Source organism: Muscardinus avellanarius (assembly GCF_963383645.1).
Source record: "Muscardinus avellanarius genome assembly, chromosome: 1".
NCBI lineage: Eukaryota > Metazoa > Chordata > Mammalia > Rodentia > Gliridae > Muscardinus > Muscardinus avellanarius.
The window spans coordinates 62451133-62475579 of record NC_137786.1 but is presented as its reverse complement, the minus strand read 5'-3'; the positions used below and the strand labels follow the sequence as shown (position 1 = coordinate 62475579).

The 24447-nt window shown below is 37.2% G+C and overlaps 1 protein-coding gene across 2 annotated transcripts; it reads right to left on the bottom strand.

Moving 5' to 3' along the window:
• Positions 1-2212: 2212 nt before the first annotated feature.
• Positions 2213-23841, bottom strand: HMGCR (3-hydroxy-3-methylglutaryl-CoA reductase; the record flags this gene model as incomplete). Of its 2 annotated transcripts, XM_080692623.1 has the most annotated exons (20): positions 2213-2267; positions 2419-2573; positions 2987-3145; positions 3230-3370; positions 4705-4875; positions 6081-6186; positions 7745-7902; positions 8049-8207; positions 9066-9260; positions 13014-13189; positions 13651-13901; positions 14020-14180; positions 14818-14934; positions 15038-15144; positions 17832-17937; positions 19171-19255; positions 20998-21085; positions 21611-21722; positions 22125-22312; positions 23744-23841. In XM_080692623.1, the coding sequence occupies 19 exons, from the start codon at positions 22287-22289 to the stop codon at positions 2213-2215; spliced, it is 2667 nt and encodes an 888-aa protein (XP_080548749.1). The 2 variants fall into 2 exon arrangements, with proteins under 2 accessions (XP_080548749.1, XP_080548748.1); XM_080692622.1 differs by lacking the exons at positions 8049-8207; positions 23744-23841 and having other exon boundaries at positions 22125-22289.
• Between the last annotated feature and the right edge of the window lie 606 nt (positions 23842-24447).

Genomic DNA, 24447 nt, shown 5'->3' with positions numbered 1-24447 from the left:
GGATTACAGGTTTGAGGCCAGTGTGTGGTAACAGCAAGACCCTGCATAAAAAAAAAAAAAAAAAAAGGGCTGGGGTGCAGCACAGAGGTAGAACGCCACTGGGCTCAATCCCTAGTACCACAAAACCCACAAAAAAACAACAAAAAAAGAAATGGCCATTTGGTTTTTACTGCCCAATCTTTATTTCTTCTTCTTAACTAACCCTCCCAACTCTTGGTATCCAAAAGTCTGGTTGAGATGATCTGAACTAATCAAACCCATCACAAGAAAGATCATTTTAATGCACATACAACACTGGCCTGCCATTAGTGACGTAGAGTTAGAGAATATAATAAAGAATGAAAAATGACAGTGGTGAGCAGCATATATTATAAAGTATCATTCTGCCAGGCTTTGCTAACTTTTAGGCCACAGGCCTAGAGTTAATCTGAGCAAAAAAGGTTGCTGCTTACACTTATCTATATCAACTTCCTTTTTATAATTTACTGGAACTAGAGAAAAAGTATGGCAAAATGTATACAATTTACTAATTGTACAAAACATTAATTTAGCAAGATGATATTAGTTACAGTCATCAAAATGAATATTCAACACACTTTTCACTGCCACTTCCATGAAAAACTTAGATAAATAAGTCACTGGCTGAAAAGTCCAACAGGAGCAATTTAAACTTTACATACAACAGAAAAGATCAACCTTGCACAATAATACTGCAGACACAATCACTAAGAGGCTCTCCATGCTGCCAGGGCATTACTGGAATGTTTTCAGAGTCCATCTTCTACATGAGACATCAGCTTTCCAAGACCAACACTTGAAGCCAATAGATGTAATACAAAATAAGGAGTTCTTTATTATTTATATAAAACTCGTACATTAAAAAAAATTAAGATTGAACAACTCTGCTGACCCCCTGAGGAAGCTAAGAGCTTTTATGGGTCCATCCAAGAGCCCTGTATAAATGATTCAGTCACCAACCTCCTGGCCACAGGAAAAAGGCACAAAATCCAGGGCCATCCACGTGGCTCCATCATTGGCTCTGTAAACCGACTTTTCCTATGTTAGGCTCCACAAGCAAGCCAGGGGTTCCTGAATAACATTAAAGAACACTATCTTCTCTGGCCCAAGTTAGAGTGTTTTATCAGCATACAAGTTGATTTTTATTTCTTAAACACTTTCAATAAACTTCTACATAAGAAACTTTATTACAACATATACAGATTTGACACGGTTGTTTACAAAAAAACCTATTTTTTTCAGCTAAATAAATCAACATGTCTTTGAAGTTCTAGTCGGCTTAGAGAAATGATTTTTTCTTTCAAAACTGTGTTGTCATGCTCTGAGTTCTGAGAGAGGTCACAACTTGCTTGTACCTGGCCACAGTCACTTTAAGCAGCATTAAGAGACCTGGCATCTTTAATAAAGAGCATACAATTCTGTTTCTTAAAGCCTAATGCTAAAAGACATGCTATAGCCAATCTAGACAAACATTTATATTTAGACAAGAGGCCTCTCTGAACAAATAGCCTACAGAAACCAATGCAGTGATTTGTTTTCTTGACAGAGAACTATGTAGCACTGCTTAGCACATTATTCTGTAGTTTGAGAATAAGAGTTATTCTTCCCTTGAAGAAGTAGGTCCCCTTCTGAAGAATAATGTTGGTTACCCCCCAAAAATCAAAATAGACCAGCACCAAATGAATTATTAGTTTACAAAAAAATAAACTTAGCTCTTAAATCTTAAAGTCCTATAACTCAGACTAAATAAATTAACTATAAAATCAGAAATTTTGTCAGCTACAGTATAATTTAAAAAAAAAAATTTTACATTTCAGGTGGCGGAAGAACAGTCTCACACTGATCACCATGAACTTCATCACTGCATCAAAAGACACACCTTTTTTCCGGCTTGTCTTTGCTTTTAGAAGTGAGCTGTGGCTTCCCATCTGTGATGCTGTTAAGCACAGCATCCACAATGAGATCTTTCTGAAGAACACACCATGTAAAGCACTAAACCTGTTTTTTGAATCTGAGGAATCTGCATGGAAAGGACCTCAAATCTCTTTCAAAGAGCCAAACACCAAGCAGTCTTCTCACCGATCACAGCTATTCATCCTCCACAAGACAATGCACTGAGATTTTTAATTCACAGATTTTATGTTAGTCCTTTAGAACCCAATGCCCATGTTTCAGTTCAGAAATGTCAGGCTATTCAAGCTGCCTTCTTGGTACAAGTTCCTTGAAGATCCTGTAAATTTATCTTTGACCTATGGCAAAAAAAGACAAAGTAATAATATGCAAAATGTTAGGCATGTATAATTTTTACTTGAGACGATTACACCTGAATATTAAAATTTTAAACAGCATATTTTTTGAAATACAGGGATAAAACCTGTTAAAGCTATCTGTTCATCTTACCTGTTGTGAATCATGTGACTTTTGACAAGATGTCCTGCTGCCAATGCTGCCATCAGTGACAGTTCCCCAGCCATTACTGTAGCACACACAATTCGGGCAAGCTGACGGGCATTCTCCCCAGGATTGTCCTTGCATGCTCCTTGAACACCAAGCATCTGTAGCCAGAGCCATACAACACAAGATACACCCTTAGAAATCAGGAGCAACAACTTCTTATTAAATCAACTAAAATAAGGGCAACTACAATGAGATCTAAACAGAAATAGACTCCAGTGGAAGTACTAAATTTCTAAGAACTCATAGCCAGGACTTACAATTCATATGGCATGGCTAATAATATCTACAAGCTGGCTGTTAGTATATATTCATTTGCTCTCTTAATCTACTCTCTCAATTTACTAAGCATGTGACTGGGCATGCTATGCTTATTTGGACATACTGGGTTAGGCTGGTAGGACATTAAAGTGGAAAAAAAGAGAATGGTACCTAGTATCTGGTAGCAAGAGAGAATCCCAGGGAGTCAGAGGTAGATGTAAGGTCACTTAACTCTATGCCTGATGTGTCATACCTGCAAACAGGCCTGCTGAGGTAGGAGGTTGGTCCCACCACCCACAGTTCCAATTTCTATAGAGGGCATGGTGCAGCTGATATACAAATCTTCATTTGTGGGACCACATGCTTCCATTAAAGTGATACAATTTGAACTACCAACGTTCTGTGCTGCATCCTGGAAAAATAAACAAAAATATGCAGTACACTTCCTTCACTTAGAACAACCTAACAGAAGAAAAGAGGAGGTTGGAGAGCTCACCTGTCCACAGGCGATGTAGATGGCTGTGACAATGTTTGCCGCATGGGCATTGTAGCCTCCTATGCTCCCGGCCATGGCAGAGCCCACCAGATTCTTGTTAATGTTTACATCAATCATAGCTTCCGTTGTTGTCTTTAAGATCTAGACAAGAGTTGTGTAATTTTACATCTTCACTCAGAAGATTCAGGGGAATGTTGCCCAGATCTACATTTTTCTTTTCTTTACTTTTTCTTTTTCCTCTTGTGTGTGATACTGAGGATGGAACCCAGGGCTTTCTACCTCTGGGCTATACATTCAGACCTAGTTTATATTTTATTTGAAAACAGGGTCTCACTAAGTTGCTGAGACATACTATACCTGGCCAAGATCTACATTTTTCTAACTCCAGACACCAAGAGTTCACATGTAGCCACATTTAAATCCTATCTATCCTCAATAAAAAGATTATCAGTAAAGTCTGTTCCAGTGAAAGCAAAGCACAGATGGGCATGGTATAAAACAATTGGGCTGTAAAACATGATGGATATGGTAATCCTAGTGCTTGGGAGGCCGAGACAGGAGGATTGCAGGTTCTCAGCCAGCCTCAGCTACTTAATGAGGCCCTCAGGAACTTAGTGAGAGCCTGTTTCAAAATAGAGGGGAAAAAAAATAGCGCTGGGGTGTGGCTTAGAGGTAGAATACTCCTGAGTTCAATCCCCAGTGTTTCATATAAAAACAACAATACAAAACTGCCAGCCAGGCATGGTGGCACACGCGTGTAATCCTAGTACTTGGGAAGCTGAGACAGGAGGATTGCAGGTTCACAGCCAGCCTCAGCTACTTAGGCCCTCAGCAACTTAGTAAGACAGTGTTTCAAAATAAAGAATAAAAAATGGGTCTGGGGGTATATCTTGGAAGTAGAATGCCCCTGGTTTCAATCCCCAGTACCACAAACAAAACAAAACAAAACAACAAAAAAACTGTGTTTTTTGGGGGGAGAGGAATAATAACTATGATTGAACCCAGGGATACATCTCTAGTCTTTTTATTTTGAAATAGGATCTTGCTAAATTGCTGATGGTGGCCTCACCTCAAATCTGCGATCTTCCTGTCTCAGCCTTCTAAGTACTGACATGAGCCACTATATCCTTCTTAAACAACTATCTTTAATGGAAAACATAACCCCATAAATTAACTTTATTTAAAAAATTATTACTCTTTCCTCTAATTTTTAATCCAATTAAAGATTATTTTTAAAAAGCCACGCCCAAGATAAAATATTCATCCAACCAGCATTCGGCTGAGACAGGAAGATCGCGGTTCACAGACAGTCTCAACTACTTAGTGAGGCCCTTTGCAACTCAGTGAGACCCTGTTTCAAAATAAAGAATAAAAAATATGGCTGGGGATATAGCTCAGAGGTAGAATACTCCTGGGTTCCATCCCCAGTACTGCAAAAAAAAAAAAAAAAAAAAAAAATTAATCCAAGTACTCACTTCTCTGACAACCTTGGCTGGAATGACAGCTTCACAAACAACAGTCTTTCCTCTTCCTTCAATCCAATTTATGGCAGCAGGTTTCTTGTCTGTACAATAGTTACCACTAACTGCTAGGATCTGCATTTCAGGGAAATATTCATGAAGTTTTGAAAGTGCTTTCTCTGTACCCTGTTAACAAGCAAAAAGAAAAAAAAAAGCACTAAGTATTCATCAGAAGGAGTTTATTTATATCTACAAAATACTTCTTCTGTTTTATTTTTTAAATTTGTGTTTGTATGAGGAACATATTGAAAATGGAATGCATTCAGACTGTGCTTAGTACTCTCTCCCCCTCACTCCCTCTCCTCACTCCCTCTCCCCCCAACAACGAAATACTTCTAAATACAATAATTGTACTTCAAAGAATCAGAGCACAAAAGTAACAGCTGTTCTATTACTACCATCCCAGCAACTAATTGGGATTACAGGCAGCACCACCATGCCTAGCTGTATATTTCACTTCTTAAAGATAAGTCTTAAGCTGGGCGTGGTGGCGCATGCTTGTAATACCTGTGCTTGGGAGGCAGAAACAGGGAGTGCGCAGGTTCCAAGTCAGCCATGCTAGCTTAAGAAACCTTGTTTCCAAAATAAAAAAAAATATACAAAATAGGTGTCTGGGAGTGTAGCCCAGAGGTAGAAGAGTTTCCAGGAACCACAGTACCACCAAAAAAAAAAAAGGATAAGTCTTGAAGTTTCCAAAAGAGGTCGACTTTAAGGTTAATTGGACAAAGTTTTCCTATGTGCTGCAGACTGAACCCAGGTCCTCATGCATAGGAAACATATGCCCTTGCTCTATCACTGAATTATATCCTTAGCCCCACATTTTTGGGATTATTTTTGGACAAAATTTTGAAGTGTTAATCCTAAGATTTTTTTATAGCCCTTATGAGTAGACATATACAATGCCAGGATTAAATTAAGTATTATCACATATAAACACCACCAATGAACACATTCCTAGTATATATAACATGAGCTACAACCAATATTTAGCTTTTGATGAATATTTTAAATCAAGTAAATCTTTAAGAATATAACATATAGCCAGGCGTGGTGGCGCACACTTGTAATCCCCGCGCTTGGGAGGCAGAGACAGGAGGATTGCGCTGGTTCAGAGCCAGCCTCGCTGGCTTAAGATACCCTGTTTCCAGTACCACCAAAAAAAAATAATAATAATATAACATATATACATGGTGTACATGGTACATTATAAAAAAAAAAACAGATGGACAAAAACATCAAGTTTGCTCCTCACCCTTGTCTACCTGCCACCAAGTTCCTCTTTCCTGAAGTAAACATTTGTATAAGTTCTACGTGTATGTATCCATGCTCACCTTTGAAATCATGTTCATCCCCATGGCATCCCCTGTCTTGGACTGGAAACGGATATAAAGATTGCGTCCAGCCATACTAATGTGAAGTCTCTGCAGACGTGCAAATCTGTAAACAAAAGCAAAGATTTTATTTATTTTTTTAAGATGGAAGTTATCTTGAAATCTAATTCAGTTACTTCATTTCATGCTTTAAAAAAAGCTCATGGAGATTACTTATCTCGTTTTATTTATTTGTGTGTGTTTATGTGTGTGTGTATGATACTGAGGATGTTTGAACCCAGGGGCATTTTACCTCTGGGCTATACTCCCAGCCCTATTTTCTTTTTTATTTAAGGTTCTCACTAAGTTGCAGAGGACCTTGATAAGATGCTGAGGCTGACCTCAGACCTGCAATCCTCCTGTCTCAGCCTTGAAAGTACTGGGATTACAAGGGTGTGCCATGATGCCTGGCTGATTTTGTTATTTAAACTCATAAGGGAAACTATTATATTCTTAGGCGATGAAGAGAGGGTAGAATAGACAATTGTTTCTTAAAAGATGAACTTAAAAAGTCCAAATAAAAAGCCAAACATGGTGGCACACACCTGTAATCCAGTACTTGGGAGACAAAGACAGGAGAATCACAGGCCTTGACAACTTAGCAAGGCCCTCTACAACTTAGCAAGGCCCCATTTCAAAATTAAAAAATACAATAGGGCTGGGGTGGTAGCTCAAAAGTAGAATGCTCCTGGGTTCAATCCCCAGCACTACATAAAAACACAAAAGAAGTCCACATAAAAGCACATACACCAGCTTCAAATATACTGGAGCTGTAATGATTATGCTTCTTTGTAAATTTAATTTTCTATATTCAAAGTAAACCTACTATACTAATATTCTAGCCTGCTTGGAAAATCTTTTTATCAAAGAGTTCTTCCTCAGTGCAAAATAATAGACTTAGTTTATTAGCTCATACTTACATAAAAAATCTAATTTATCTTTATGAGGTATTCATTTGAATTAATATCCCCCAAACAAAATATAAATATTAGTCTTTTTTTTGTGTGTGATACTGGGGATTGAACCTCTGAGCTACACCCCCAGCCCTATTTTATTATTTTATTTTGAAACAGGGTCCATCTCACGAAGTTGCAGTGCCTAACTAAATTGCTGAGGCTGACCCTGAACCTGCAATCCTCCTGTATCAGCCTCCCAAGTACTGGGATTACAGGTGTGTGCCACCATGCCCAGCTAAATATTAGTCTTTCTAAATGAATAGATTCAAAATTTGATTCTACTGAATTGTTTTAATTATGTTATCTCAAGCAGGCGACATTTTTTTTTTTTTTTTTTTTTTTTTTTTTTGTGGTACTGGGGGTGGAACCCAGAAGCTTTCTACCTCTGGGATATACTCCTCTGGGATATACTCCCAGACCTTTTTTTTTTTTTTTAATATGTTTTATTTGGAAACAGGGTCTCACTAAGTTGCTGAAAGCCTCACTAAGTAGCTGAGGCTGGCTTCGAATCTGTGTGATCCTCCTGTCTCAGCCTCCCAAGCACTGGGATTACAAGCATGCACCACCACGCCCGGCTTAAGCAGGCAACATATTAAGTTATATTTAGCAAACACAGAAAATGGCACTGGCTCTGAAATAAACGCAAATGTATATATAAACTCCATATACCTGCTGGTGCTATCAAAGGCCTCCTTTATTAATGCAAACCCTTCAGGTGTTTCAAGCCAGGCCTTCACTTCTGCAGAGTCACAAGCTCGGGGAAAACGTACCACTGGGCCACGAGTCATCCCGTCTGCAAGAACTCGGCTACTGGCACCTCCGCCAAGCTAAACAGTATATTACAGAAAGAGATTTTAGTCCAGAAGGTACTTCTGTTTCTCCCACACAGTGTCCTTGACTGTCCCCAAATCTGTTCTGGTTGCCTTGCCAAGGGTATATTTTAAAACAGGCAAATAAGTAAATTCCAACTTACACTAATTGCTCTGCAGCCTCTATTAGTGCTGGCCACAAGACAACCTTCTGTTGTTGCCATTGGAACCTGAAATTCTTTTCCATCTAAGCACAGAGGTCCAGCCACTCCAACAGGGATGGGCATATATCCAATAACATTCTCACAACAGGCTCCCATCACCTAAAAGGGAAAGTCAGGCACTTAGTGAAAATCTGTATCATAAACACAGAGTAACTTAGCCCTTAGCCATAATAACTTTGCTACACCTCCTGCCCTATTTTTTATTTTTTAATTTGAAACCAGGTCTCACTGAGTTGCAAAGGGCCTCACTAAGTAGCTGAGGCTGTCTGCGAACCACGATCCTCTGGTCTCAGCCTTCCGAATGCTGGGATTACAAGTGTGCGCCACCATGCTCGGCTATACATTTTTTAAAAAATATCTACTCATTTATTTTTTGGTACTAAGGACTGAACTCAGGCATTCGACCTCCGAGCTACACTCCTAGCCCTTTTTAAATTTTTATTTTAAAATCAAGGTCTTGCTAATTGATACAAAACTGTGATCCTCCTGTCTCATTCGTCGTCTTCTTCCTTTTTTTTTTTGGAGTGTGGTACTGGGAATTGAACCCAGGAGGACTTGCAGAGCCTCACACCTGCGATCCTGTCTTGGCCTCCCAGGTACTGGAATTACAGGTGTAATTACTATAATTACCACCCATAATTATAGTAAAATAATTTTAAATAAAAATGTTTTATAAAACTATGTATATTAAAAAAAAAAGTCATCCTAACATATTGGCACAGGCTTATAATCCCAGTACTTAGGAGACAGGAGGATGGCAGGTTTGTGGCCAGCCTTAGCGACTTAGTGAGGCCCTCTGCCACTTGGTGAGACCTTGTTTAAATAAAAATAGGGCTGAGGTATAGCTCGGAGGTAGGATGCTCCTGGGTTCAATCCCCAGTACACTGAAAAAAAGAAGAAAGAAAGAAAGGAAGGAAGGAAGGAAGGAAGGAAGGAAGGAACTAAAAAGCTACATACCAAAGAGTAATTATAATCTCTATAAGGCAGGTACTGTAGAGAAGAAGGCTCTGAAAGCTTCTTGGAAAGTAACTGTCGGCGAATAGATACACCTCGTTCATGGGTTTCCATCAGAGTTTCCAATTTGTAAGCTGGGATATGCTTAGCATTGACCAACTGGATGATCTCAGCATCACTAAGGAATTTTGCACCTTTCTAAAGCAATGGAAAGAAAATGGGAGGAAGGTTAGAAAGGGAAGTGACAGAAGACAAAGGATTCTACTTCATATTATTCATAATGCTAAACTGATATCTTTTCTACTATATCACTGTAGTTCTGGAGTGCAGAGTAGTTCAGCCACTATGGAGATCAGTATGGAGATTCCTTAGAAAACTGGGAATAGATCCACCATTTGATCCGGCTATACCACTCCTGGGTATCTTTCCAAAGGGGTTGAAATCAGAGAACTACAGTAACATATACATACATACCCATGTTCATAGCAGCACAGTTTGTAATAGCCAAAATATGGAACCAACCTAGATCTCTATCAACAGATGAATGGATTGCAAAATTATGGGAAATCACACAATGGAATTCTATTCAGCTATAAAGAAGAATAAAATAGCATTTGCAAGAAGATGGAAGGAACTGGAAAACATTATGTTAAGTGAGGTTAGTCAAGCACAGAAAGAGAAGGGGCATATGTTTTCTCTAATATGTCCAAGCTAGGGAGCAGTGGTAATACCAGAGGGACTCCAGATGATGGAGGGGAAATCTCAGCAAAGCTAGAAAGGAAGGATAGGAGAGGAAAAAAGCTGAGGTTGTTCAATGGAGGAGCTACATATGAATATGTGTAAGAGCATAAATACAACATGGTTGACCTGGACACTCTCTATTGGGAGGGGGGAAAGGAAATGAAGGGGGAAGGGCATGAAGCACAATGTAAATGTACACCATTTTCAATATGTTCTACTTTTAAAAAATAAAAATTAAAAATTAAAAATATATTCCTATAAATAAACAATTTATTTAATATAAACAATGCCAAATGAAAATAAAGTGCCCTGTCATTGTTGTTTTAAAATTATAAATATTAGCTCCTACTAACTGTACAAATTAATGGTTTTGCTATGACATTTTCATACATGCATATAACCTTAATCATATCTATCTTCCCTACTACTGCCTTTTGGGGGTGGGTAATGAGGACTGAATCCACAGGAATCCTACCTCTGAGCCCCAGCCCCAGCCCTGTATTTTTTTTTTTTTTTTCTTTTTGAAAATAGCATCTCACTTAGGGCTTCACTAAGTTGCTGAGGCTGGCTGCGACACTGCAATTCTGTCTCAGCCTCCCAAGGACTGGGATTACAGGCTGTGGCGCCACGTGTGGCTTCCCTACTACCCTTCTTTTGCCCTTTTCTTCCCTGATAGTTTCTCTTCTACTTTCAGATTGTCTTCCCTACAAATGGCATTACTTTCTTCCTTTTTCTTTTTGTAGTATTGAAAGATTAAACCCAGGGACATTTTAACTCTAAGCTACACCTCTCGAGACCTATTTTTTATTTTTATTTTGAAACAGGATCTCACTAGGTTACTGCAAGGATTGCTAAATTGCTGAGGCTATCTTCCAATCTGCAATCCTGTCTCAGCCTCCCAAGTACCAGATTATAGGCGTGTACTACCACACCCCAACTTCAGGTTTTAAATTAAGGTCTTTGATCCACTGTTTATCTGGTTTCTGTACAGGGTAAGAGTTAGAGCTCTAGTTGCAGTCTTCTACATAAGGGTATTCAATTTTCCCAGCACGTGATAAAGAGGCTTTTTTCCCATGTATGTTTTTGGTACCTTTGTCAAAATCAGATGGAATTCTATGTGTAGGTGTATTTCTGGGTTCTCTATTCAATGACATTGGTCTGTGTGTCTTTTTTTTTTTAATAACATTGGTGTTTTGATGGGGAGTGTACTAAGTCTATACATCACTTTTGGTAGTATGACTTGCAACACACACACACATACACACACACACACACACACACACACACACACATAAAATAAATGTGACTTAGCAAGGTTCAAGTGTGTGTTAGATGTTATACCTATTATTCAAATTTTTGTAAGTTTTTATAAACTTTTAAAATTTTGAGTAGGTAATATAGTCACATTGTTAAAAATCTTAAAAAAACATAAAAAGATATATAACAGTCTTTAACTCTACCTACCTAGTTCTTTGCTATTCATACTCAAATATGTAAACAGGTAATCACTGTTGTACTTCATTGTATATTTTCCCAGAGATCTTTTTATGCATGAATATACATATGTATAGATATACCTATAACCTCACCTAAAGGTTGGGTCAGAGAATATTAATAAATATATTAATTTTAAAAAAATATTCCAAATTGCCTTCCTCACCAGCAATGTAAGAGAGTAACTTTCTACCCATCAGAGTATGTGAATAAATTTTTGGATTACTGTCAATCTAATGAATAAAATATCTCAAGTATAGTTTTAATTTGCATTTCTCTTAAAATAAGGTAGATTTATAAAAATTAGAATTAGTCTCCTCAATTTGTAGAAGCTGTTTCAATAATAGAGATTAGCCTTGGGTCTTTGATTATAAGTTGCCAATACTTCTGGTTTATTAGTTGTCTCTTGATTCTGCCTGTGATGATAACACACATTCACCCTCCAAAACACTGGCACCTCAATGGTTCAATAATCAATTCTGTGAATACTACCTGTGGGTTTTTTCAAAGATCTTTGAAGACATTAACATTAGCCTGTTTTTTCTAAAGAATATTAAATAATATAATGTTATGTATTATTAACATAAACATTAAGAAAAATTATTTATAAAATATAAAAGTTAAAAAATAGACTAAAATATGCAAGTGAGGTTACATTAAAAAAACTGTAATTAAGATTCTGATGTTCACTGTTTTGCTAACCCTGTATACAGACGAAAGGAGGTATTCATAAACATGTAATAAACACACCCCCACTCTTATACATATGTGCATAACTTCAGAGCAACAAATACTGCATGATCTCACTTATGTGTGGAATCTAATGGTGGATTCCAGTGGCTGGGGGAAAGAAATGAGCTGTTGGTACAGTGACTTAGTTACACAGATAAATATAAGCTCTGGAGACCTAACATACACCAATGTGACTACAATATTGTATGGAATCTGCTAAGAAGGGAGACCTTAAGTGTTCTCATAAGAAAGGAGGGAAGAGAAGAGGAAAGGGGGAGTAGCCATGCAGGTGATAAACACTAATTAGCCTGACTGTGGTGATTATGCAAAGTTTCTATGAAACCATCAAGTTGTATATTCCAAGTATATACAATTATGTCAATTATACCTTAATGAAAGTAGGGGGGAGTGCATTTTATCAATAAATATATGGGGGGGGGAGAATTAGCCAGATGAAGGGATGTGGATAGAAGAATCTTTGTGTTTAAGTACAAATGGACTCATATGATTATGTACGCAGAACATCCTGTTCAAGTTTCAGGAAGGAAAGCCAGCTTCCTCCTGAATGCAGACTTACAAAACTAAATCAAAACAACTGTCTTCTGTCTTTGCAGTTCATCTCAGGCCTCAACACACATGAGAATATGGTCGTTGCTCATATCGCTGATAAATATTTAATACACTAGAAAGAGTTTTCACTCAGGAATCAGAAAGCCTTAGATCCTGCTCCTAACTTTACCATTTCCTTCACGCATTATGTTGGGAAATTACTTCAACCTCTTAACCCTCTGGGGTTTCTCATTTGAAAAATAGATAATTTCACTTATATCACAAGGTTGTGAGGAATATAGACAGTATCTGTAAACCATGTAACATGGTACCCTGAGTTTGGTAGTACTAAGCAGATAATCGTTTTTCTTCCTTTAATAAAAAAGTTCCTTTTACAGAGAAATTTCAAGCTTGAGGCTAAGTAATTGTCCTCACCTCTGCATTCCCAAGTATCTGTAGACATTCTTCATTAGGCCGAGGCTCGCTAGGAAGTTCAATTTCAGGTTCTTGTGTCACCAGTACAGATGAAGTATCAGAGAAGGAGCCACCAACCACAAATGTAGCTCTGTTGGAGGTGTCAATTTCAGCCACTAAAGGTTTTATCACTTCACCTGTTCAAGAGATCAAAAGAAACCTCAAAACACTGAACATAATTTTTAAATGAACTCAACTTTTTGATAAATCAGCAATGGAAAAATTGAAAGCAAGCCAGGCATGGTGGCACACACTTGTAATACCAGCATTTGGGGGGCTGAGACAGGAGGATCCAGGTTTGAGGCCGGCCTCAGCTACTTAGTGAGGCTCTTTGCAACTCAGTGAGACAGTTTCAAAATAAAGAACAAAAATTAGGGCTGAGGGTGTAGTTCGGAGGTAGAATGCCCCTGGGTTCCATCCCCAGTACCACAAAAAATAAAAATAAAAATAAAAATAAATAGGGCTAGGGGTATAGCTTGGGGGTAGAATGTCCCTGGGTTTCATCCCCAGTACCACAAAAAAATAAAAATAAAATAAAAATTAAAAAAAAAACCAGAAAAAGAAAGAAAAATTGAAAGCAAAGAGAGTAAGAAATTACCTTTTCTTTCCTGGTTTATCTCTGCTGTCTCTTCCTCTACTGACTGAAACTTCTGATTATTTCTGACCAGTGCAGGTTCACGTCTACAACAATTGTCTGGGACTTTCTTTTGGGCCACTATAGGCGATGTAATGGGATTTTTTAATGAGAGTGTAGATTCTGTCTCTGCTTGTTCAAAGAAAATGTACTTGACAGCCAGAAGAAGAGCTAAACTTAGGGTAATAACTTGTTCAATATCCATGCTGATCATCCTAAATAAAATGAAGAAAATTAAAATGTCACTGTTAAATACAAAAGGTACAACTTAAACTTATAACAGCATAAAGTACTATGCTTAATACACAACAAAGGAAACTTCAGTGCACTTACTTAGAGAGATAAAATTGCCAGAGGGAAACACTTGGTTCAATTCTCTTGGACACATTTTCATCCAGACCTAAAGAAACCTTAGAATGTTCCGCTGTACTGTTTTGAGGAGAAGGATCAGCTATCCAGCGACTATGAGCATGAACAAGAACCAAGCCTAAAGACTGAAATAAAATGTTAAAAATTATGTATCTTCTGCTTATCAATAGAATCCAAATGTCTCATTACTACATCTGGACACCACACCCTATTTTCCACGGCCTCCCCATATTGCGGCAACAAAGATCCACACTTATTATATGACTAATTAAGCATGGTCTATTAGTACTGAAGCATCTCAAGGAACAGATTTTCAAAAAAAGATGGAGGGCCAGGCATGGTGGCGCATGCTTGTAATCCCAGCATTCGGGAGGCTGGAGGCTGAGACCAGAGGATTGCGATTCTTGGACAGCCTCAGCTACTTAAGTGAGGCCCTCTGCAACTCAGTGAGACCTGGTTTCAAAATAAAGAATAAAAATAGGGCAGGGGTGTAGCTCGGAGGTCGAATGTCCCTGGGTTCCATCTCCAGACTCGCAAAAAAAAAAAAAAAAAGATGGAGGAACCTGAAAAGTCTGTTTAGGGGACAGAGACCAAAGACCTTGAACCTCAGAAAAATGAAAAAGAAATTAAGAAAAAAAAGAGAGTAGGATATCATTGAAAAAGCCAAATATTATATAAAGAATAGGAGGTAAGAAACATAAAATTATACAAAAGGACATTAGAACTGAGAATACTGAAGGGAGAAGAAAACAATCTCTTTACCATAATCATTTTAACCCTCTGAGTTACAGGATTTGGTTTATTTTCTTCTTCTTCTAGAACTCGAGCAAAATGACTGAGCTGCCAAATAGGACGACCTTCACGGCTTTCCCGAGAAAGCTATAAAAGAAGTCAACATTATGTTAGAAGGTATTGATTTCGATTAGGTGGACTTATGTAATACGAAATATTACTCTTCTTCTAATGCCAGAACTGTTCTTACCTCTAATACCAAGGACACACAAGCTGGGAAAAATGTCATGAACACGAAGTAGTTGGCCAGAACTGACATGCAGCCAAAGCAGCACATAATTTCAAGTTGACGCACCCCTGGGTAGAGAGAAAGTAAATGTGTAACTAGTAAAGTCGGGGATTTCTGACACCGCATATGTCACAAGGTCTCTGTCTGCAGGTAGACAAACATTACTACATTAAGCTCTTTGCCATCTATTGGAAACAGCATTAAGAACACAGAAGAGATGCCAAGACTTAGAGACAGCAGGAATAGTTAACTATGTCCCACAAAGGCAGTGACCTTGTCTTTTCTCCTGTCCCCAACCACACACAGTGGCAGTGTTTAATACACATGGGTAGAGAATGGGCTACTTTACTGGAAGAACTTCCCCTCTTCCATTTAGGCTATTGATCCGATCTCACTTATTACCAAAAAAGCAACGAACCTTTGTACCAAGGACTTTTTATATAAAAAACTAGAAAATACCGCCAGTTATGCTACTCCTGATATAGCATCAAAATAAGTACTTCTTGTGTACCACTAAACCTTATTTCTATAAACCTACTGATGCCTTTATAATTCTGGTTATTTTATCTGTTTATAAAATGACATAATGCAAAGCTGGGCATGGTGGCGCACACTTGTAATCCCAGCATTCGGGAGACTGAGACTGAAGGATTGCAGTCGCGGACAGCCTCAGCTACTTAGTGAGGCTCTCTGCAACTTAGTGAGACCCTGTTTCAAAATAAAGAATAAAAAATAGGGCCGGGGGTGTAGCTTGAAGGTCAAATGCCCCTGGATTCCATCCCCACACCCGCCAAAAAAAAAAAAAAAAGTGCAGGTTGGTTCATAATGCTTTTATTATTAGAATTTTGAAGTGTCTTTATTTTCATGTTTGAGAGTGATGTGAAATTTTTAAAAATTACAATGTATGCCAGTGTCCTATTCTATCAAATAATTGATTACAGTTTAGAAAAGGAAACATACTATTTATTTATTTGTTATGGTATTAGGGGTTGAATCCAGAAATAGTCTTATCTCCAAGCTACACCCCAGCCCTTTTTACTTTTTATTTTGAAACAAGGTCTTGCTAGGTTGCTCAGAGTCCTGCTGCGTTGCTGAGGCTATTCTCAAACCTCCAATCCTTCTGTCTCGGCCTCCCAAGTACTTGGGATCATAGGCATGCACCACCACACTTGGCTTACTCTCTGTTTTTAATAGCTCTTTCAGTTAGCAGCTGTTATTGGAAAAAGGAATAATTTTTATTTATATTTATATTTATATTTATTTATATTTTGAAACAGGGTCTCACTGAGTTGCAAAGAGCCCTCACTAAGTAGCTGAGGCTGTCCTTGAACCATGATCCTCCAGTCTCAGCCTCCTGAATGCTGGGATTACAAGAGAATGCTGGGATTACAAGCGTGCGCCACCACGCCCGGCTCAACCTACATTTTAAATAGTAGCTGAATACAATGATTTTGAGCCCAAGATCATCAAAAGCACACCTGACCAATGCTTTTACAGCATAACCATCTACTATTTTTCTAGGTACAATAATAACTTGTGTTGTTGCCATATGTTCTCCAGATATTCTTCCTTAGTGTCACCAAATAAGTCTCTCTGTACTACTTTGGTAGTACACAAAGAGGTAGCACCAATTCATGTACTTCCAAGAAGCTAAGCCAGCCCGCCTGTCTGCCTTCCTTCCTTCATTCCTTCTTTCCTCCTCCTCTCCCTCCCTCCTTCCTTTCTTCCAGTTCATATAGTTCCAAGAAGCTAAGCTTCCTTCATTCCGCCCTCCCTCCTCTTTTGGTGCTGGGGATCAATCCAGGTCCTCATGTGTGCTAAATGAATGCTCTACTTCTAAGTACATTCCCAGCCCTGTCATTCTCTTTCCTACCCTAAGCCAAATCCCTAACTTCTGTGTAAAACTTAAGTCTCTGCACTGGTTCCTTCAACTACAAATCTAACCACTACCTTTGTCCATTTTTCTGACCATATGGTTACAAAACTCATGAACCCTCTGCTTTCCGCATCAGTTTCAAATTAAAATTGTGCTCCCCAAAAGTCAATTTTAAGGCTCGTAAGTTTCTTTTCTTTTTTGGTGCTAGTGATTGAACCTAGAACTCTGATGCCCTATCACTGCTATCTCAGCATCATGTATATAAATGCTTTTTTTTTTTTTTTTTGGTGGTACTGGGGGTGGAATCCAGAGGCTTTCTCTCTACCCCCGGGCTATACTCCCAGACCTTTTTTTATATTTTATTTGGAAACAGGGTCTCACTAAGTTGCTGAGAGCCTCACTAAGTAACTGAGGCTGGCTTCGAACCTGTGCTATCCTCCTGTCTCAGCCTCCCAAGCACGGAGATTAGAAGCGTGTGCCACTACGCCCGGCTGTAAATGCTTTTTTTTTTTTTTGTAGTATTGAACCTAGAGCATTCTATCTCCAAGTTACACCCCCAGTGCTATTATTTATTTCTTATTTTTTGAAAAAGAGTCTCACTAAGTTGCAGAGGGACTCACTAAGTAGCTGAGGCTGGCTGCAAACCTGAGATTCTCCTGTCTCAGCCTCCCAAGTACTGGGAGTACAAACATGTGCCACCACACCTGACTTATAAATTCTTAAAATTAATTTTCAAAGATATATTCTTGCAAAGTAAAATCTTTATTGAATGAAAGAATACCTAAATAAAGAATAATTTATCCGAAATTAGAAGAAACGTTATTTTTTCCTCTTTAGTCTCATGCTTATTTTAAAATGTATTCAAAATTGCTTACAAACCTGACATGGTGCCCACTCCAATAACAAGACATTCAACAAGAGCATCAAGGGTGAATGTGGGGCCTAAAATTGCCATTCCACGAGCAATGTTTTCCCTTACTTCATCCTAAAATACAGACCAAACATCAATAATGGTAAGGTGCAAAATAACTTTAAAAAGTATTAGTGAGCATCCTAGGATTTAAATACTAAGATCTATTTTACCATTCAAAAAAAAAAAACAAAAAAGAAAATATACAATGTAAGATTAAGCATATGTTCAAGATACAAAGTACAGTAATAATATAAACAAAAAAGGACACACAAAGTACCCTGCTTCCTTTCCCTGTGAATGACATATTCCTAAGGAATATTCCTTTGAGGTAGTGTATTAACCCTATCACTTAAATTCCACATAATTAAATCTTACAAGAGCTACTATTAATAGATCTTAGTTGCGATTTTTTAAAAAAAGCCATGTTAGTATTATAAAACCTAAATCATTTCCTTGTTAACATGCTCAAGTGATAAACATCAAATATGCTGGGCATGGCGGCAAACACTTGTAATCCAAGTACTTGGGAGGTTGAGACAAGAGGATCTCAGGTTCTTGGCCAACCTCAAGAGGCCTTCCACAACTTATTGTGACCCTCTTTCAAAATAAAGAATAAAAAATAGGGCTGGGGAGTATAGCTCGGAGGCAGAATGCTCCTGGGTTCAATACTGGGTACCGCAAAAAAAAAAAAAAAAAAAAAATCAAATATATAATCACAGCAAAACTATGAGTTATTTTGAGGGGTATAAAATGGAATAATACCCTTGGATCCTATCTTACTCTTTGTATGTCTCACTAGGTAGATGTTCTTATTAATCCAAGTCATTTCATCATAATTTCTGAAAACTTTTTTTTGTAGTATTGACGATTGAACTCAGGAGTGTTCTACTTCCAAGCCACACCCCAGTCTCCTTTTTTATTTTTTGTTTTGAAACACGATAACTAAGTTGCTGAGGGCCTCACTAGATTTCTGAGGCTATTCTTGAACCTGTGATCCTCCTGTTCCAGACTCCCAAGTCTGGCCATCACAGGAATGGACCATCACACCTGGACTGTGAAAACTTTCAAAAAGGAAAATGGGGAAGATTCAAAATGCCAATGGCTATGGAATTATATTTGAGACATTTGATAAATAGGACTATTCCTGGGGTAGTTACACAGAATAGTATTAATTAGAACTTAAGAATTAAAATTTTGGGCAATCCCTAAATCCTGATTTACAAAGAAATTCTATTAATCCTTTCTACTAATATAAACTAAAAAAAGGAATACTATTCCCATTTTTGTCTAATAAATAATACTTACCTGTGAATTAGAACTTAGGGCAAATTTTGCTAATGCGCTTGCTCTGGAAAGGTCAATTAAAAGCAGGAAAAAGGGCAAAGCTTCACTGAAAAAAAAAAACCAATATGATCAATACAGTAGCAGAGGAAAAATATGATCTACAAAGTCTTTTTTAAAGCAAAAACTCTTCCTCCCCCACCCCATCCATACTTGGTATGATCTTATAGTATACGTACCCAGACCAAGATGTATCTATCCTATTCTTTGATATCTCCAACAACAAACATAACAGTTGCTCAAAATAATTGTTAATTTGTGGAGGTACTAGAGATTGAACCCAGGGGTGTTCTATCTTTGAACTACACCCTCACCCCTAATTTATTTTCTCTTTTAAATTTTGAAATAGGATCTTGCAAAAGTACTGTGTGCTGACCTTGAACCTGAAATCTTTCTTTCTCAGTCCCCCCAGGTACTGGGATTACAGACATTTGCCATCACGTCTAGCTTGTTAAAAAAAAAAAAAAAAAAAAAAAAATCTCCTAAGCCAGCGCGCGGCTGGCTTCGAACCTGCGCATTCCTCCTGTCTCTGCCTCCCAAGCGCGGGGATTACAAGCGTGCGCCACCACGCCCGGCTTGTTAAAAATATTTTTAATGTTAAATGTAAATATAAGCCAGGCATGGTGGTATATAATTGTAATCCCAGTACTTGGGAGGCTGAGACAGGAGGATCACAGGTTTGAGAATAGCCTAAGCAAGCAGTGAGACTCTCATCAACCTAGAGAGACCCTGTTTCAAAATAATAAAAAATAAAATATGGCTGGAGATATAACTCAGAGGTAGAATGCCCCTGGATTCAATCCCCAACACCACAAAAGGAAAAAAAGAGAGAGAGAAAGACAGAGAGAGACAGAAAGAGAGAGACAGAGAGAGGAAAGCCACTTTCCCTACCCTAAGGAAATAATTAGAAATAAAAATAATTATACACAAAAATTTGGCTACAAGGATATTCAGTGTTATTAATGGAGAAAATTAAATAACCCAACAAAATGCCGGGTCTGGTGGCTCATGCTTGTAATACCCGCACTTGGGAGGCACAGACAGGAGGATTGCTCAGGTTCAAAGCCAGCTGCTGGCTTAGGAGACCGTTTCCAAATAAAAATTTAAAAATAGGTCTGGGAGTGTAGCCCGGAGGTAGAAGGGCTTCCAGAAACCCCAGTACCACCAAAAATAAAAAATAAATAAAAAAATAAAAAAATAAAATAAATAAACAAATAACCCAACAATCTATCACTAGGGGATTAGTGAACCACAAAATGTTCATATGGGAGAATTCTATATAACCATCACTAACAACTTAAAGACGTGGAACAATATTAATAAACTATTAGGAAAGCCAGGTGGCACATGCTTGTAATGCTAGTACTTGGGCGGCTGAGACAGGATGATCGCAGGTTTGTGGCCAGCCTCATCAACTTGTGAGGCTCTCTGTAACTTAGTGAGACGCTGTTTCAAATAAAGAATAAAAAATCGGGGCTGGGAGTGGAGATCGGAGGTCAAATGATCCTGGGTTCTATCCCCAGTACCACACACACACACAAAACTATTGGGCATAAAGAAATTATAGAACATTATTTATGATAGGATCTCAGAAAATTTCTTTAATTATAAAATAAATAGGGAAAATCATGTACCAAAATACAGTTATTAAAATTAGCTAATAGATTACATGAACGATTCCCCCATGTTTTATAAACTTTTGAAAATTTATATATTACTTTTAAAGCATCAGAAATAGAAGTTTTAAACAATATATTCTGAAAAAAGTATATTTAGACCTTACATACTTACTTCAGACCTGTCAATTCTTTATCTAAGAAGTGAATGACAACTGTACTGAATACAAAACTTGAGAAAATTGTGAAGAGGCCAGCAATACCTAAAATGACAAAATTTAACAATGAATAATCTTTACCCTTTATAACATATATAACATTTATTACCATATAATATTCTTCTTTTTTTTTTTTTTTTTTTTTTGTGTGTGTGTGTGTGTGTGTGTGTGTGTGTGTGTGGTACTAGGGATGGAATCCAGGGGCTTTCTACCCCTGGGCTATACTCTCAGACATATTTTATATTTTATTTGGAAACAGGGTCTCACTAAGTTGCTGAGAGCCTAAGTAGCTGAGGCTGGCTTCAAAGAGCTGAGATTACAAGTGTGCGCCACCACGCCCGGCTCTCCCATCTAATATTCTGAGATGATAAAATTGTCTTCAGATTATTAAGGTCTCAAATTTTAGAATGTCTAATTCCTAGTAGTAAGAAAAGAAACTACTGAATGCAAGGAGCATACTTTCTACAATGCACATATTTTCCAAATATAAGATTTAAACTAATAGGGTTATTTTCACAGCAAATAAAAACATCCTATGGCACAAAGGAGTTAAATATATAAAAGAATTACCCAAAATATATTTTGATCCAAGTTGGCGTAAATTCTGGAACTGGAAGTAAATATACAGGATTGCTATGCATCGTGTTATTGTTAGAATTATTATGTCACTGCTCAAAACATCCTATTGAGAGAGAAAAAACAAAACTTCATTAGTTTTGACCTTTAAAATAAACAATCAAAATTAAGAACTTTTAATTTTAAATGTACCATTAATTTACATGTAAAAACATCAAACATAAGTCAAAAATTAAATCCAATTTTAAATAAGCCAGTGTTAAATCAATTTATGATAATCATTTTCCAATTTAAATTGCTTATAAAAGATATATTTCTCAAAGTCAATTATACTCATTTGTGTATAAAAAGGAAGGGAAATGCATTTTGTGTGCATTTCCAGAAATTTGAGATGTTCATGAATATTAAAATAAAGATTTTACTCATAATTTCTTTTATTTACATATTCTTTGATATTCTTTAGAAATTGAAAACGTAATTTAGTCAATAGCAAATTAATTTAACTAACCTCTTCAAATTTTGGACACTCATAATTCCAACCACAGATCTTGTCATTGCCAGTAAACATGTTCATGGACATCATACAGATGGTCAGTGTCACTGTTCCCACTATGACTTCCCAGGGATGGGAGGCCACAAAGAGGCCATGCATTCGGAAAAGCCTCGACAACATTGTGGCTACAGAATTCTTGGAACCTAGAAGGAATATCAAGTTCAAACACTTAGTGTATGGCTCACTGGACTTTCAGGGAAAAAATTTAAGAAAAAGTACACTGTAAACTCTGACTCATATGCAGTGTCTGGTACATATAACTATCTGATAGTGTTCTTTATGATTCTAGAAAATAATTATAAAATTAAACTTAAAGGGTTCTGTTATTACCTCCTTACTTAAATCCTTTATTGCTCACTGGCAACCAACTTAAAAGCAAGCATCTATTTCTTAAAAACTATAATTCAAGCACCTAGACCAAACCAAATAAATATTTCAGCCCTGATTATCTGAGCCAAGCAGAGCAATAAGAGCTGATAACAAAAGTGAGAAACGACGATTCACATTTTCTAATTATTTGCATATAAAACACCCTCTTCACCATCCTGGTTACACAAGAGGTAAATACCAAAAACTCTTATTTGTTGAGTGTCCTCCTGTAAATCACAGTAACTTACAACTCTCTTAAACACGTGGCATAATGTCACTAGCAAAATGGTATTTAATAAACCTCCCTAATGCTGTTGTCACCAAAGTCTTTTCTGACAGATGTTTCCACATTAATAAAAAAGGGGTAAGAATTTTGCTGTGGTGGCAGGTTTTCTTCCAGCAGAATCATCAACAACAGGGCTAGACTAATGGTAAAGCATTAGATATGAAATTTTTACAGTAAATCTAAACAAGAACTGTAACAGAAAAGGATGGCTGGCTGAAGTATGTCTAGAGTAGCATTTCTAAGGATTCTCAATACACAGAAGATTCTGAGCTAATGATTATTATGACTAAATAGCATATTTGTTGACTAAATAATATTGATGTTCTGATTCTGAGATAAAACGTTCTATACACATTGTATATAAAAAGGAACTTATAAGCCTTCTTACACTAAAACTAATACCCATGATAAAGTGGTTATTCACCCACAAAAATCAATTCATATTTAAAACGATGATTCATGGAATTATCATTCTAGGAAGAATGAAAATGAATCTTGCATTTACTTAGGAAGTGGTTTATCTCTTGAAGACAAAAGTAAAAGAAAACACTGATCTATCCAAAGGGTTAGGAGAAAGAAAAAAAAATAGCTTTGAAAAAGGAAACCAATGACCAAGTATTATCTCTCACTGTATCACTACATATTCTCTACATTTCAGCCATACCAGGCCACCAGCCAGATTAACTGGTTTTCAAACTGCAGGTCACAACTCTGCAGTGGATTAATGAGATCATGAAGTCAATGTTGTTGGCAAGTACAAGCATTTTTAATAAAACAAAATAGAAAACAAAAACATAATAAAAAAACAGCTGTTAGGTAAGACACAGTATACGCAGGTATTATTTCTTGAAACTTCACGTGTCACAAAATGGTATATTTAAGTGTGTATTCTGGCTTCCAACATAACATGCATTTTTACTGTGGGTCACAATTTTAAGAGTAGCAGTCACTAAAGTATATAAAAGTGCTATGCACCTGCTTATGTTTATTCCTGCTTTTCAACTTCCCATCCTGAATCTTATTCATTTTACCCTCCAGTATACTATACTACACTCATATATAATACTGCTCAGTTAATACCTGGGAAGTGAACAACAAAATTCTTCCTTATTTAAGGAAGGGACTTGGATTTAAAGTGTTAGATTTTGAACCTTTATGAAAGGGTTCAAAAACCTTCCTTGATTATAACTAAAAGCCTCATAGAGGCTATTCATGACAGTTTCTATCACATAACTTCTTTTCCTAAATTGAAAATAAAAAGACAACTCTACAAACGGGTTTAAAGGACAAACTGACAAACATTCCTTCAACTTAAATTCTTCCTTCTCAAGTCAGTATTACCTACCCATCATTACTGAATTGCTACCAGGAAGGAACCGATTTGATTACAAATTGGTTTAGGATAAACCCCTAATTAAATATTAAGCACTTTATGTTTTCACTCAGATGTCCTGATGGCATTGTCAATTGTGCAACATTTTTTCCTAGGCATAAAGTTATTTTTTTAACATTCAGGGAAAAAACTTAAAACATGATCCCGTGAGCCACTGCAAAGACAATAAGTAACCACACCTATTTGGAAACACAAACCAAGCAACTTTACAAAGGTGTGTCAAAAGTAAT